The 16,122-nt window shown below is 39.6% G+C and overlaps 1 protein-coding gene across 2 annotated transcripts in view; it reads right to left on the bottom strand.

Moving 5' to 3' along the window:
* The window catches only part of LOC140205757 (heparan sulfate 2-O-sulfotransferase 1), a 174,003-nt gene that overhangs the window by 46,927 nt on the left and 110,954 nt on the right, over positions 1 to 16,122 (bottom strand). The window contains exons 1-3 of one of the 2 annotated variants that reach the window (XM_072273366.1): positions 2,828 to 2,920; positions 2,415 to 2,653; positions 914 to 999 (exon numbers count right to left, since the gene is read on the bottom strand). In XM_072273366.1, coding sequence (XP_072129467.1) covers positions 914 to 999; positions 2,415 to 2,603 — 275 coding nt within the window. In that variant the 5' untranslated portion in view covers positions 2,604 to 2,653; positions 2,828 to 2,920. Of the gene's footprint in view, positions 1 to 913; positions 1,000 to 2,414; positions 2,654 to 2,827; positions 2,921 to 16,122 lie in introns of those variants that run through there. The other variant, XM_072273365.1, reaches the window with a different exon arrangement.

Below are 16,122 nucleotides of genomic sequence, written 5' to 3'. Positions count from 1 at the left end.
CTATGACTATGACTCTGAAATATCTGCTGGAATCTATTAAATAAGTAGGTGCAAGTGATCAGATTAACACCAGGTCAATGACCTTCAATTGAACTACAATGTTAATAGGGTGATGAAAAATATCATTAAAAATATCTAACTCAAACAATACTGAAAAAGGAAAATTGTTCGAAATGCATCATTACGTCATGTAATGTAAACAACTGTTCATAGGTGAAAATAAATTAGACTGCCTGAACTGTTTCTTTGATTATAAATCAATGCTGTTTATACACACTATATGCTGGAAGAACTCAGCAGGTCAGGCAGCAATACAGTTTACAACTGTTTGGAGCACATTTCATAAAATATCAATTCTGCATAAACCCAAAGTCACCTACCATCTAAATTTTAAAATACAATGCGCACTAGTCATAATGGCAAAATGCAATAAGTATGGTTTTAAATATCAAATATGCAAATTCATTTGATACAAAGATTGCTAACTTTCTATACTGGTGGTTTGGAGAGAATATAAAACCATTAAGAAGTCGAATGCACATAAATTTCTATCTTCAAATACCAGCACTCAGAAGTAGAAAGAGACCGATCAGAGGATAACTGACAGTTGAATATTTTCTTCTAGATTACTACACTGATTAACGTGCTCATGTATTCTCAATATCAATCTGTCATTAGCACAGTAATGCCCAGGGTACCATTCTAGAAAATGGATGCCAACCACTTTCCGCAGTTTCTTCCACTTATAAATTTATAGTTTATGCTCTGTCTTGAAAAACAATTATATTCCATATAAATTAATTGCTCACTTTTTATCTTGTATTGCAAGTGCTTAATCAAAAGATGATAGAGATAGTGAATACATATACTTTAATGGCCCAAAGAGATGAGGCTTGTGAATTGACTCACTTACTTTGTAAAATCCAGATACGCTACGTGTCCATGATAAAATCCTGGCTTCATTTCTTTCCATGTTGTAACATTTTTAACAAATCTTGCCTGCATTAAAACAAGATTATACATACTTATGAATTAAGTTATTCATATCAAATTAGATTGACGGAGACAGTTGATGAATAAAATCATAGTGGAATTACAAAAATACATGTAACGAGCTGTAACGTTTCACTGCTAATGTGATGGTTTCTCTGTAGCAGCGATGTTTGGGTTATGACTAGAGATAGTGGGGTTTGGAATGTTGGGGCTATCCAACGAGAGAAATGTTGTTCTTTCTTGTGAGTCTGGAAGAGAGATTTTCACGGTCTTTTTCCAGGGAGAGATGAGGAGGAAAGATGCGAATGGAGAGATATGGTAAACCACCGGATGGAATGGACTTGGAGCGAGGGTCCAAAGGTCAGCAACAATCGGAGGAGGTTGATGGTGGACGACCAGCTTATCAGTGAGCTCTAACCTTGCTCAATAGACTGTTTCATGAGAATGGGCCATTTTTCTTTTTTTCTTCTTTATGAATCATAATAGTCAAAGTAAGAATGATAAAGCTCAATTGTTTAATTGCATATTGTGTACTGTTTGTTATTTTGGGGTACTGATTTGTAACAGGGGACACATCGCGCAGCATCCACCCAAACGAGATTTCTTAAGTTTGGCTGGGCCAGGGGCTATCATCCCCTATATTAAGCCGCTAGCCAAAGCGAGAGTTACATAATAATTTAAAATTTGATCTTGGAGTTCATTACTCTCCAGAATGTGAAACAAGGCCAAGATATGCAAGGCTGTATCAATTTACTGCTGAGCTCTGAGGTTAAGTACCTACCTTTAAAGTAAATTAATTGTTTTCATTTACCTTGAATCAGATTACATTATTTAGTTTAAATAACGGTCCTGTAAAACAAAGACGAGCATCAACACTAACAAATATTTATTTAGAGACAAAGCTCTGAACAGGCCCTTCTAGCCCAATAAGCCACATCACCTAATCACGGGACAATTTACAATAACCAATTAACCTACTAACTGGTAAATCTTTGGACTGTGGAGGGAAACCGGAACACCCAGAGGAAACCCAGGCACTCATGGGAAAGACGTGCAAACTTCTTAGACAGTGTTGGAATTAAACTCCGGATCCCGATACCCTGAGCTGCATGAGCATCACGCTAACTGCTACGCTACTGTAACAGAATAACAGATGCAAATATCACAACTACAGTCACTGTCCAAGTACTAATTTTTAATCTAATCTGCTGAGAAGTGAAATTTATATCCACAAAAACTGAATACCAGGCAGACAATTGTGTGGCTCTGTTCATAAATGGTTAAACTAAAAGATCTTTTAGAAAAATCTATCCACTATTTACTCGTGTGTATTGGATACTTGTTCACTGGTTTTATTTTGGATATATTAATAAAATAGGAAAGACAACTGCACACCTGGAAGAAAAAAAATAAAGACTCACTTGATCTTGTAAAGACATCACAGGATTATTTTTGGTTGTATTGATATGCAGGACATGGTACTTGTTCACTGCACACAGGTCATATGCAATGTTTGTGAACGAAGTGCTGGCTGTTTTAGGTACACGGTTATAAAGGATGATGATGTCATCCATCTCATCTCCTCCTAGGTCTTGCTTCGGGTTATCCATTGTGTGGCGCTGTTCAATCTCTCTGACTTCATGCCTTGCAATTGCCCTCTCTGTAAAAGAAAAATCCAAGATTTGAAGGCTGACAAGCAACTCATCTAAAGACTTTGGTACATAAGGCAATAATTACAAGTTAAAAAGCACCTTGAATTATTACTTCGGAAACAGCAGATTGCTTTTTGAATTATGTATTTCTCCAATGCAACACACACTCAATTTATACTTACTCAAATTGCATTGCCTGAAGATATCAGCACCAGTTATTGTAATTAGATAATTTAATATGTGGTTATGATTTAGAAATTGCTACCACATTATGGAACTGAGACAAATTTTGGGTGCTGGAAACACTCAGTACATCAGACAGGCTCTACGGTCAGCAAAATCGAATTAACAATTCACATACAAGAGCTTTAATTCGAACTGGAAAAAATGAGGCAAATGTGTTTTAGGTTGCAGAAGAGTATAGGTGAGAAAGAACAAAAGAAAACATGAGGAAGAGGCTGACTAACACCGGATGTTTATTGCTTTCAATGTGCAATCTTTGAAACTAACAATCCTTCACACCCTTCAAGTGACATCATCACAAGACGATTTACTCTTCATAGATTCAAATTTCAGAGATATTTCAAGGTCTGAGTATATGAAAAAGGAATTGAAAACTACATTGATCAAAAGGGAAAGCAGATTGCGGATGGGCAAGTGAAACATTGCAGAAAAAAATGAAATTCCTATCCATACTAACTGAACACCATGTACATAGGCAATGCACAGCTCAGTAATCACTGCATAACAATCAAATGTGTGGTTAAGTGGTCAAAATGTCTGCAAAATATTAAGTATGGATAAAATTTCAGTCAGAATATCCAGTCTGGTTTTCAGCCAAATGTGAAATCAAACACAACTGGGCATTATTGCATCGCTTTCCTTACTTGGGCTCAACATTGATCCTGTCGGCCATAGGACTCTTCCTCAGTTGCCTGAACAAAGCTATTCGTAGCTTGGAGAAGCTTTTAAGCAATCACTTCTTTAAAAACATTTGGCAACAAAATCTGCTTTTCATACAAGCACTTACAGCGTCTATTGTTGACTATGAGACACTTATTGAAGTTATTAGTTTTTAATCAAAATTTTTTTGTTTTTGTTTTGAATTTAATTTCAAGAAACTACTGAAGGAATGAGAAGTCATTTAAAATTAAACTGACAACCCGAAGAGATTTCTTAGCATAAGTTCATGAGTTTCCACATTTGAAAATTCACTCACTCGATTGCAACATAACTTGTTGACATCTGTTTAGCAAGCAACTGGTTGAGAAGTACCACAATTTCACACCATTACATGTATTTTCAGATACATAGCACAGCCTGTGGAGCTGCAGATTAACTCCATCTCTGCTTCACATGTACCATTAATTAAAAAAAATCTCTAATTTTTGAAACAGATGAAACACACCCAGAGTGTGTTCCAAAATCTTCAACAATTTCATTTAAGTAATGCCGGTTATTTGCTTGAATATAATTTAATGATTTTTAAAGACTAGCTTTTTTGTCACATGTACATTGAAGCATATAGTGAAATGTGCTTTTGTGTGTCTATCGCCAATATGGTCTGAGGATTTCATTGCAGACTGGGAACAGTCCACAAGAGTTGTCAGGCCTCCAACACCAACAAAGCATGCCCAATATATATGTCTTTGGAACGTGGGAGGAAACCAAAGTACCTGAAACCCAAGAGGTCATGGGGAGAACGTACAAACTCCTCACACAGAGCAGCTGGAGATGAACCCGAATCGATGATCGATAACACTTTATAGAGATTGTGTTAACTGCTACACTATCATGCCACCCAGAATAAATTAAAATTTAACAGAATCTTCTACTTGTTACACATGCAACTGGAATCGTTTAACAATCTGACTTTACATTAGGCATACATAGGCTACCACCAGGGCTACAGATTGCCTTGGCCTCCACTGAATTTTCAGGCAATAAGTTGCAAATGCCTCATCCATCTGAAAGCACACATCTGGATATTTCTTAATGAGTGTTCATCAGAATGAGGAAAGGTTAGAAATTGCAAAGATTTAAATTATACAGAAGAAACTGTGCATGATGGTGCAGAAATTGAAAGAAAATTGTACCAGTCGGGAGAGTAGGGATGAAGGCAATCTGCTTGCAGGTAAAGAGAATGGACAGAGAATAAAAGAGAAAAGTAAACAAAGCTTGAACTGAGAGATACAAAGTCCAGCAGATGTTGGAAGTCCAGAATTAAGAGAATATTGGACATTCACATATCAGAAATTACCAGTGGAAACTAAAAAAAAAACTGAGTTAACATTACAGGTCTATCATTTTATATTAGAATTAGCCAGGTCTAATTTAGAAGCAGGCATTACAGGGAACCTTCAGCAAGTCCATCACACTCACGAAAAGGGGTCAGGCTTGGTGGTTCAGGTCACTGTCTTTGCGTGAAGGAGTGGGGATAGTGGTACCTGCTATTAAGAAGGTATTGGCTTTGTTCATCTCTGTGGATGCTTCCTGACCTCTATATTTGACAACTATGGTATATTTGAGAGTAAAAATGCAAGACAGTTACATAACCACAGCAATGTAAAATTCTGAAACCAAAGTTATTACTCTTGGATTTCCTTCTTGATTAATTCAAAGATGCAGCATAGTTTAAATAAGCTGGCACATTTACATTTGATTCTTCAAATCTATTTTAAACTGGTATTGCAAGGATGCAAAGCCACATTTTAAATTAATTCACACACACGATTAATTTCAGATTTGGTAGCACCATTTTAAATTACAAAGTACTATTTTAGAGAATGTAGATATAGATACTGGGATTTCTTTATTAAGTAATTGGTTTCAATTAATTAGAGTTTCATGGCCTTGACACAAGAGTATTTCAAATGAACATCTCCAAGCCTTCAATTTTAAGTAAAACAAATTAGTTAATTATCAAGCCAACCCATATTTTTATTGTGATTTCTGAACACTGAATAATATATGGCTTAATAATCATGATGAAATACAGGATTAAAAGCATCAATTTAATTTAGAAGGTTGGTGAGATTTTAAGCAAATGCAATATGGAGCTTCACTAAACATCTGTGCTTCTAAGGTGGCGACAATTTTTTTTAGCCCTAATTACTTAGGTTCCAAATCCTGAATTGCTGATGCCATGAATTTGAATCCTGCCTATGCCAATCTAGCAAGCTTAAAATTAGAAACATTTCTCAGAGGAGAATAAAAGCAGTCTATGTTCTCCTAGTTTCTAGTTCTCCATATTTTGTAACTGGATAATTTCAATGCTATTTATGTAGTCAGTAGCAATCAAGGGATGTGGGCACCACTTGCCAAGCTGGCATTTAATCACCCATCTCTAGTTGCACTCAAGGCGGTAGTGAGCTGCCTTCTTGAACCACACCAGATCTTGAGATGTGGGTTTGCAGTTAGGGTGAGTTCCAGGATTATGACCCAGCAATGAACAATGATACATTTCCAAATCCGGACAGTGTGTGGCTTAGAAAGCAATTTCCAGGTGGTGATGCTCCCAGGTTTTTGCTGCCCTTGTCCTTCTAGCAGCTAAGCATACTGGGCTCGGAAGGTGCTGTCTGAAGAGTGTCCGTGAGATGCTGCAGTGCATCCTGTATAAAGGTAGAAACTCTGAGCAGTGCTGTGGAGTGACTTGATTGTAGTGGTTGGGGATCCTATCAAGCACACTGCAATCCCTGTATGGTATCAAGATTCCTAAGTGCTGCTGAAGCTGCGCTCATCTAGGCAAGAAGAGTATTCTATCACAATCCTGATTAGAGCCTTGTAGATAGTGGACATGATGGTGCAGAAATTGAAAGAAAATTGTATCAGTTGAGAGATAGCTCTGAATTTACAACATCTGCCAAATCTCTTGTATTTCTACTTCAAACCTGTGTAGAAGATGAGAAGTTAAACCATGGCCAAGGTCCATGTTAGTTCACCCCAATTCCAACAAAAGTTGTAGTCAAAGCAAATTATAGTCAATGATCAATTTCACTGCAGAAGCAAATTTTGGTCAGATTACCACCTCTATCATGCTTACTAGACAAAATTTTTCCAATTTTTACCTCTTTGCTCCAGAAATTTCCAATCATTGCCAGCTTTTTTTTAAAAATATGGTTGCCCAAAGTCGCAAACCCAGAAAGAGAGTTCATCAAATTCCTTCCTGACTTAATGCTGATCTTGAAAACAATCAACCAAGCAGAATGGTAATTGCACCCATATCTTTCCTATTGTTAAACCACAGCAGAATGTTAACTAAGATCTGCATTATTATGGAGTATAGAAATGCATCATACAAGGCATCAGCTTAACACTGTTCAAATGCAGTTTCAAGGACACTGATAATTCCAGTATTAACTATAAATAATAAACAAAATAATAGATTGCTGATACAATAGTGTCACAAATGATGTAGGTAAATGAAAATGTTGTTTCAGTCAATAAGCAAAATTTCTTACATACTACAATTCACTCAACTACGATCCATAAATAGAGTCAATGGAGATGTATTTTAAGGATGTACCTTTTTGTGACATTTCAGATTGGATTTCAAAATTTTAACTACAGATCTGGAGTATGGTACTGCATTTTTATGTTACTATTGGCCGGCTGGTGGCGCAGTGACATCAGCGCCGGACTTCGGAGCGAAGGTTCCTGAATTCAATTCCAAATCGGGCCACCCCCCGAGCACGCTTTCCATCTGTGCCGGGTTCAGCGTTGAGCTAGCCACTCAGCCTCATAAAAAACAAGGGCCGAGTCAGGAACTTTCATATCGTGACCCAGTTAATCTGAAAGGAGACCAATCCTGACACCACGCACCAGACAAGAATGGCTGTCTGGTGCGACACACTAGGAAGGAAGGACCATTACATAAGCAGAAACACAACTAATCATGAAAAAGTCTTTTCAGTACCCATCCTGATTCTTTGGTTGAATGATTACTTTATTTCTCCACACCTCCAACCAAGTCCCACCAAAACAAAATCTTAAGAAATGACAATGGGTAAAAATAGTTTGGTCAAATCACGCATTTCTTTTCCGATGCTTATGTGGGCCTTGTCTGAGCTTAAGCACAGTAAAGAATATGAATAATCAGGGTCCTGCTTCATTGTCCAAATGGAATTGTTATCTCAAATTCTATACAATGTTTTAATCACATTGGTGGCACGCTGAACCTTCACTTTGTTAGTCGAGGAGCATAACCTTATGGCTGAGTAGTAATAAAATTAAGGATGCTCTGATACAGGAGAGAAAGAAGGTATGGTCTAATTTTAAAACAGGATACTCAAAACCTGTACCAACTAACTGGCTAGAGTGTTCAAGGATATCTTGAACCTTTCACAGCTTCAGTTGGAGGTTCCCACTTGTTTCTAAAGGGCATCAATCATACTGGTGCCCAAGAAACACAGGGCAAGTTGCCTCAATGACTATTGTCCAGTAGCATGCACATCTACTGTGAGGTTGGTGAGAGCTAGGATTAACTCCTGAGCAAGGTCTTGGACTCAGTGCAATTTATCTACTGCCACAAGTCTACAGCTGATGCAATCTTACCAGTTCTCCACTGGGGTTTCCACCTAGATAATAGCAATACTTATGTTACGCTGCTGCTTATCAATTACAACTCAGCATTTAACACCATCATCCACCTCCCCCCCATACGAATCAACAAGCATCAAAACCTCTGCCTCTGGATTCTTGATTTCCACAGTGGAAGACCACAGAACTCCTCCCTGACAATCAACACAGGTGCATTTCAAGGAATTTTGCTTAGCCCACTGCTCTAGTCTCTCTACACTCATAAATGTGTGCCTGGACACAGCTCAAACACCAACCATAACTTCAACGATGATGCCACTGCTGTTGGCAAAACCACAGATGGTGAGGAGGAACATGGGAGTGAACAGATTAGTGGGTCAAGTAGTGTCACGACAACAGCCTTGCACTCAAATTCAGGAAGACCAAGAAACTGATTTTAGATTTCAAGAAGGGGAAATTGGGAGAACATACACCAGTCCTTATTGAGGGGTCAGCAGTGGAAAGGGTGGACAGATTAAAATTCAGGGCAACAACATCTCAGAGGGTCTCTCCTGGGCCTACCAAAATGATGCAATCATGACAATGGCAAGTCAAAGGGAATACTTCATTAGGAGTTTGAGGAGATTTGATAGATCACCAAAGACACGAGAAAGTTTCTGCAGAAATACCATGGCATTCTCTCTGGTTGCAGCACCATCTAGTATGGAGGCACCAATACATGATGCAAGAGGCATCAGAGGGCCGTAGACTTCTCCAGTGTTTGATCTGTGGAATGACAAGTTGGATTGCATGTGTTTGTCTGTAGACTACTGGGCACTGCACCATCAATTTGTGAGGCATATCACTCAGGGACTTGGCCTATACCTATATATATTTTTTGCATGACTGTATGTTTTCTTGTTATCTTGAATGTGCTGTGCCGTGCCGTGCAATGTATGTTTTTCACCATGGCCCCGGAGAAGCACTGTTTCATTCAGCAGTATTTATGCATGGTTGATTGATAATTAAAATTAACTTGAACTCAGACAGTTCCATCATAGACATAAGCGGCTCCACCATTGGGGACATCTTCCAAAAGCGGTGCCTCAAGAAATTGGCACCTCTCATTAAGGACCCTCCCCATCTGAGCCATGCCACCTTCTCATTACTACCATCAGGGAGGAGGTTCAGGAAACTGAAGACCCACACTATTTTAGGAACAGCTCCTTCTCCTCTGCTATCAGATTTCTGAACAAAGATTCAAAGTACATTATCAAAGAATGTACAAATTAAACAACCTTGAAATTTGTTTGCTCACAGGTAGCCACAAAGCGAGAAACCCAACATAACTCAGTTAAAGATAAATAAGAATAAAAATAAAAGATCAATACCCGATACACAAGATAAAGGGAAAAAAATCTTGCAAACAACATTCCCAACCAGAACTAAGTCCTCTGAGCCTACTCCGGAATGTTCCACAGTTCGGATCTAAGCCTCAATTATCAGATCATCATATTAGTGGGCACGGAGCACAGCAGCCGGGGGTAGTCTTCATAGCCTCAGCGCCATAGAGAGAGGAGTGATCATCGTGGAGAACAAGCAAAATCCACTCTTACCCAGGATCCTGACATCCAGACTTTTCAGTCTACCTGGGCCAGCTGTTAAATTGACCAAACAACGGAACAGCGAAAGGCTCCAGCGCCCTGCAGAGAGGAGTGAACATCGCGGAGAGAGCACAAAATCAGCTCTCACCTCTGATCTGGGTTAGCGTTTAAATTGTCTAAACAGTGGATCATACCTCGTACTAGGACCCAGATTTCGCCACCTATCCCAAAACCATTCTCAAGCACTTCAGATCAGCACAGTGGCCAGAGCAATCCAACCTAAAACCCAGGCCAGTTGTATAGGCATCAAAATCTCCTCTGCCTGGGCCACGACTTCTGTAGGCACCCAGAGTGATCCAAATTCATACCCAGACCAGTTGTATGGGCAGTGGAACTCCATCTGCAATGATTCTGCAACACACTATTTGGCTAACCGCCCCCTCACCCCCCAAATTTCCCTTGCCGTTGCATGCCCCTTCACTGTTTTGTGGCAACAATTTAATACAGTTTACCACAGAAAAGATATTTTTAGTGATTTTTTTAAGTCGGATTTGTTAACTTTTTAACTACCAGAGAGCTGTTGCACGTGTTCAGTAGCACTATCTTAATCAGAAGTTTAAACAGTTAAACAGTCGATGAACCCATGAACACTACCTCACTATCACTCTTTTGCAATATTTAATTCATTATAACTTATTGTAATTTGTTAAGCCTACACTGTACTGTTGCCATAAAGTGAATTTCTCAATTTGCCAGTGACAACAAACCTGATTCTGAAAATCACATTTCAGTAAAATTCAAAGCTACCTCTTGTTTCAGTTTTGTGTATGAACAAAGTATTCCAATTTCCCAGTAATTAACCAGGAACTTAATCTAGGAATCTCCATCCAGTCAAGATGGTGACGAGCACAACTGGAAACCGAGCACTGTAAATTTTATGCCAGCTAACTGAAGAATGCATGCAGTGATTTTTTTATCCATTGTCCCTTTTGGTGCATGCAGATTTTTTCTCTCCCCAACAGAGAGGCTTATCCTTTCTGCTCTTCGATTAACAAATCAAAGTCCATTAAGGTTAGGAACCGCCAAGTATTTTCAGTTATTACTGAAGATAACATAGCAAGCCTCCTAATCTTTGTTCAATACAAGACATTCTCTCTCTTATTTCATTAATTTACTGGATTATTAGCCTAGAGTAGTGAAAATGCCTCCAGATTTTTTGAGAACTCGAATGTAAAGTCGATCTCTGCCTTTAATACCATCATTCCAAATAAACTGATTCCTAAACTCCAGAACCTGGGCCTTAGCACTCAGATCTGCAGCTGGATATTCAACTTCCTCACAGACAGGACCCAGGCTGTAAAAATAGGGGACAAGCACTCCTCTACAATCACTCTGAGCACCGGTGCCCCACAAGGCTGTGTACTTAGCCCCCTGCTGTACTCACTGTACACCCATGATTGTGTAGCCAAGTTTCCATCAAACTCAATATATAAGTTTGCTGATGACACAACAATTGTAGGCCGTATCTCGGGTAATGATGAGTTTGAGTACAGAGAGGAAATTAAGAACCTGGTGGCATGGTGCGAAGACAATAACTTATCCCTCAACGTCAGCAAGACGAAGGAATTGGCTGTTGACTTCAGAAGGAGTAGCGGACTGCAGGACCCAATTTACATCGGTGGTGTGCAAGTGGAACAGGTCAAAAGCTTTAAGTTCCTCAGGGTCAATATCACAAATGACCTGACTTGGTCCAACCAAGCACAGTCCATTGCCAAGAAGGCCCACCAGTACCTTTACTTCCTGAGAAAACTAAAGAAATTTGGCCTGTCCCCTAAAACGCTCACTAATTTTTATAGATGCACTGTAGAAAGCATTCTTCTAGGGTGCATCACAACCTGGTATGGAAATTGTCCTGTCCAAGACCGAAAGAAGCTGCAGGAGATCGGGAACATGGTGCAGCACATCACACAAACCAATCTTCCGTCTTTGGACTCACTTTACACCGCACGCTGTCAGAGCAGTGCTGCCAGGATAATCAAGGACATGACCCACCCGGCCAACACACTTTTCGTCCCTCTTCCCTCTGGGAGAAGGCTCAGGAGCTTGAAGACTCGTATGGCCAGATTTGGGAACAGCTTCTTTCCAACTGTGATAAGACTGCTGAACGGATCCTGACCCGGATCTGGGCCATACCCTCCAAATATCCGGACCTGCCTCTCAGTTTTTTTTTTGCACTACCTTACTTTCCATTTTTCTGTTTTTTATTAATGATTTATAATTTAAATTTTTAATATTTACTATCGATTTGTAATCCAGGGAGCAGGAAGCGCAGAATCAAATATCACTGTGATGATTGTACGTTCTAGTATCAATTGTTTGGCGACAATGAAGTATAAAGTATAATTAGTGCTCTTATTATTTGGTGATAAAAGGAGCGTGGCCTAAATGTGTATGTACTGACTTTCTAAAGCAAGTTTTATAAAGTACCTTTGTGCCTCAGTAATTCTCAGAAATGGTAAAGGGATAAATGAAAAGCTAATCTGCAATAAAGTGCAATATGACAATGTAATGGATATTTATGTAGTATAAACTGAGAAAATGTTGTTGATGCCTTTGTTAGGTTCTCATATCTACCTTTACCTCACCAGCTTGCAGTTAAAGGAGAAACCATCAAGCCCTAATGCACACCTGACCCATGAGTTTTTGAATTAGAATGTTAGTTTCATTCTAAATTTAGATTTTACAAAAAAGCAAAGCTGGGGCACTCTCTTAATTTCAAATCAAAATGGTTATGATAACAAATCAAACTAATACTCCGAAACACAACATTCCATTATTTTAAAAGAATTAGTTGGAAGTATGCCGTGGTTGTACATCCCCATGTAATGATTTGAGTTGCAAACAAATATGCATTAGTGTTATGGGTGTTTCATGAAATGACTCCCTGGAGCTATTTGAAAATTCTTAACTTCTGGACATATAGAGGGATTAAATATATAAATTAGTTTTCAACAGGCATACAAGAATAAAAGTAGTACAAACAATCTGCTGCAGCAACTGAGAATATCAAGCAACATTTGTAGAGGAAAAAGGAATTGTCAATGTATTGGGTTGAAACAAATCAGTCGGCAATTACACTCGCCTCGCTGAGTTCCTCCAGCAGGTTGTTGCTTCAGATTCCAGCCTCTGCAGGCATTTGTATTTTCAAGCACATAAGCAGGTAATTAGGTAATTTAGCCTCTTGAATTGTTTCAATTACATCATGGCTAATCTAAGCCTGAACTTCACTTTAGCGCCTATCAAGGTTTACCATGCATATGCTTATCAACTTCTGTTTGAAAACTTTCAATTGATTTGACATCCAGAAGTTAATGGGAAAACCATATTCCACCACTTTGGGTAAAAAAAAGCACTGATAGTCCAAATAGCCCATTCCCATTCCAACATTTTGGTCCACCACCTCCTCTTCTGACACAATGAGTCCATTCTCAGATTCAGGATTCAAGGTAGAAAATATTCAAAGTATGTATGCCGTATACGACACTGAAGTTCGTCTTTCCCAACAGACAGTCATGAAACAAAAAAGAACCAGGGAAACAACTCATTCAAAAGTTAAACACCAAACTGTGATGAACAACAGCTCATATTCCATCGAGGTTACCTCTCATCTGATGGCCTGAACATCAATTTCTCCAATTTTTGGTAATTTTTCTCCACCTCCCCTCCAATTCCCCAATCGGGCATCTTGCTTCTTCTCCTCATCTGCCTATCACCTCCATCTGGTGCCTCCCCTCCTTCCCTTCATCCCATGGTCCACTCTTCTCTCTTATCAGATTCCTTCTTTTCCAGCTATTTACATTTTCCACCCATCACTTCTAAGCTTCTTACTTTATCCCCCTCCCCCCACACACCTGACTTCACCTATCACCTAGTTTGTACTCCTTCCCCTCCCACCACATTCTTCACATTCTTAATTCTGGCATCTTCACCCTTCATTTCCAATCCTGATACAGGGTCTTGGTCTGAATCATCGTCTGTTTATTCCTTTCCACAGATGCTGCCTGACCAGCTGCGTTTCTCCAGGATTTTGAGAGTGTTACTTTGGATTTCCAGCATCAAATCTCTTATGTTTAAGAAAAGTCCAAAGTACTAGATACTTAACAGTACTGTGCAAAAATCTCAGGCAAATATACATAGTTAGGGTGAGCAATATTTGAGCAATACTGCAATTTGAGCAATATTTGAGCAAAACATTTGAGCAATACTGGAGAAATTTTATGTATTGTACCGTCACAAAAAAATCTAATTTCATGTGATGTGAGTGATGATAAACCCGATTCTGATATGGGTCTCTACTGTGGACTAAGGGTGCGAAGGGGACAGGGAGAGGAAAATCATGGTTGAGGAAAAGGGGAAGAGAGGGGAGGGGGGAAGAGAGGGGAGGGGGGAAGAGAGAGGGGAAGAAGCAGGAGACACCACAGAGACATTCTGTAATGATCAATAAAGGAATCAAATAACCTTGATGTTTCAGCGCTAGGTCTGTCTGCACCAGCACCAAGCCCTCCCACCTTGCTCCCCCTTGCCATTCTCAATATCCTCTGCTTACGAATTTTCTCTCCGCTTCACATTAACAAACAGAGTACTGTACAAAAGCCTTAGGCACCCTAGCTATATATGTGTGCCTAAGACTTTTCCATTGTACTTAATATTTTTTCTCAAATAATGTGTTGGTAGATTGTGCTGACCCTGCATGACTTCAGAAAAGGATCAGGTGGTCTCTACAAATGGCAAACAAATTTAATCATTCACTCAAGTAAAAAAACTGCATTCGGCCCATCAAGTCTGCTCCACCATTCAATCATGGGCTGATCCAATTCTTCCAGTCATTCCCACTCCCCTGCCTTCTCCCCATACCCTTTGATGCCCTGGCTAATCAAGAACCCATCTCTACCTTAAATGCATCCAACGACTTGGCCTCCACAGCCGCCTGTAGCAACAAATTCCACAGATTTACCACCCTCTGACTAAAGTAATTTCTCCGCATCTCTGTTCTAAATGGACATCCTTCAATCCTGAAGTTGTGCTATCTTGTCCTAGACAATAACTTTGCCATATCTAATCTGTTCAGGCCTTTTAACAATTGGAATGTTTCTATAAGATCCCCGCTCATTCTCCTGAACTCCAGGGAATACAGTCCAAGAGCTGCCAAAGGTTCCTCATATGGTAATCCTTTAATTCCTGGAATCATTCTTGTGAATCTTCTCTGAACCCTCTCCAACGTCAGTATGTCTTTTCTAAAATAAGGACCCCAACAATGCACACAATACTCCAAGTGTGGTCTCACTAATGCCTTATAGAGCCTTAACATCACATCCCTGCTCTTATATTCTATACCTCTAGAAATGGGTGTCAACATTGCATTCTCCTTCTTCACCAACAACTCAACCTGGAGGTTAACCTTTAAGATATCCTGCACAAGGACTCCCAAGTCCCTTTGCATCTCTGCATTTTGAATTCTCTCCCCATCCAAATAATAGTCTGCTCGTTTATTTCTTACACCAAAGTGCATGGCCATACACTTTCCAACATTGTATTTCATTTGCCACTTCTTTGCCCATTCTCCTAAACTATCTAAGTTTCTCTACAGGCTCTGTTTCCTCAATAGTAACCACTCCTCCACCTACCTTTGTATCATCGGCAAATTTAGCCACATGTCCATTAATCCCATAGTCCAAATCATTGACATACACCGTAAAAAGCAGCGATCCCAACACTCACCCCTGTGGAACTCCACTGATAACCAGCAGCCAGCCAGAATAGGATCCCTTTATTCCCACTGTGTTTTCTGCTGATCAGCCAATACTCCACCCATGCTAGTAACTCCCTTGTAATTCCATGGGATCTTATCTTGCTAAGCACCTTGTCAAAGGCCTTCTGAAAATCTAAGTACACCACATCTACCACATCTCCTTTCTCTACCCAGCTTGTAATCTCCTCAAAAAATTAGTTCGTCAGGCAGGATTTTCCTTTCAGAAAACGATGCTGGCTTTGGCCTATCTTGTCATGTGCCTCCAAGTACTCCGTAATCTCATCCCTAACAATCGATTCCAACAACTTCCCAACCGCTGATGTCAAGCTAACAGGTCTATAGTTTCCTTTCTGCTGCCTCCCACCTTTCTTAAATCGCGGAGTAACATTTGCAATTTTCCAGTCATCAAGTACAATGCCAGAATCTATCGATACTTGAAAGGTCATTGTTAATGCCTCTGTAATCTCTCCAGCTACTTCCTTCAGAACAGGAGGGTGTATTCCATCTGGTCCAGGAGATTTATCCACCCTCAGACCATTAAGTTTCA

The sequence above is a fragment of the Mobula birostris genome, chromosome 12, assembly GCF_030028105.1.
Source record: "Mobula birostris isolate sMobBir1 chromosome 12, sMobBir1.hap1, whole genome shotgun sequence".
In the NCBI taxonomy this organism is placed as follows: Eukaryota; Metazoa; Chordata; class Chondrichthyes; order Myliobatiformes; family Myliobatidae; genus Mobula; species Mobula birostris.
Note: the sequence above shows the minus strand (reverse complement) of the source record. Positions and strands in the feature narration are given on the sequence as shown.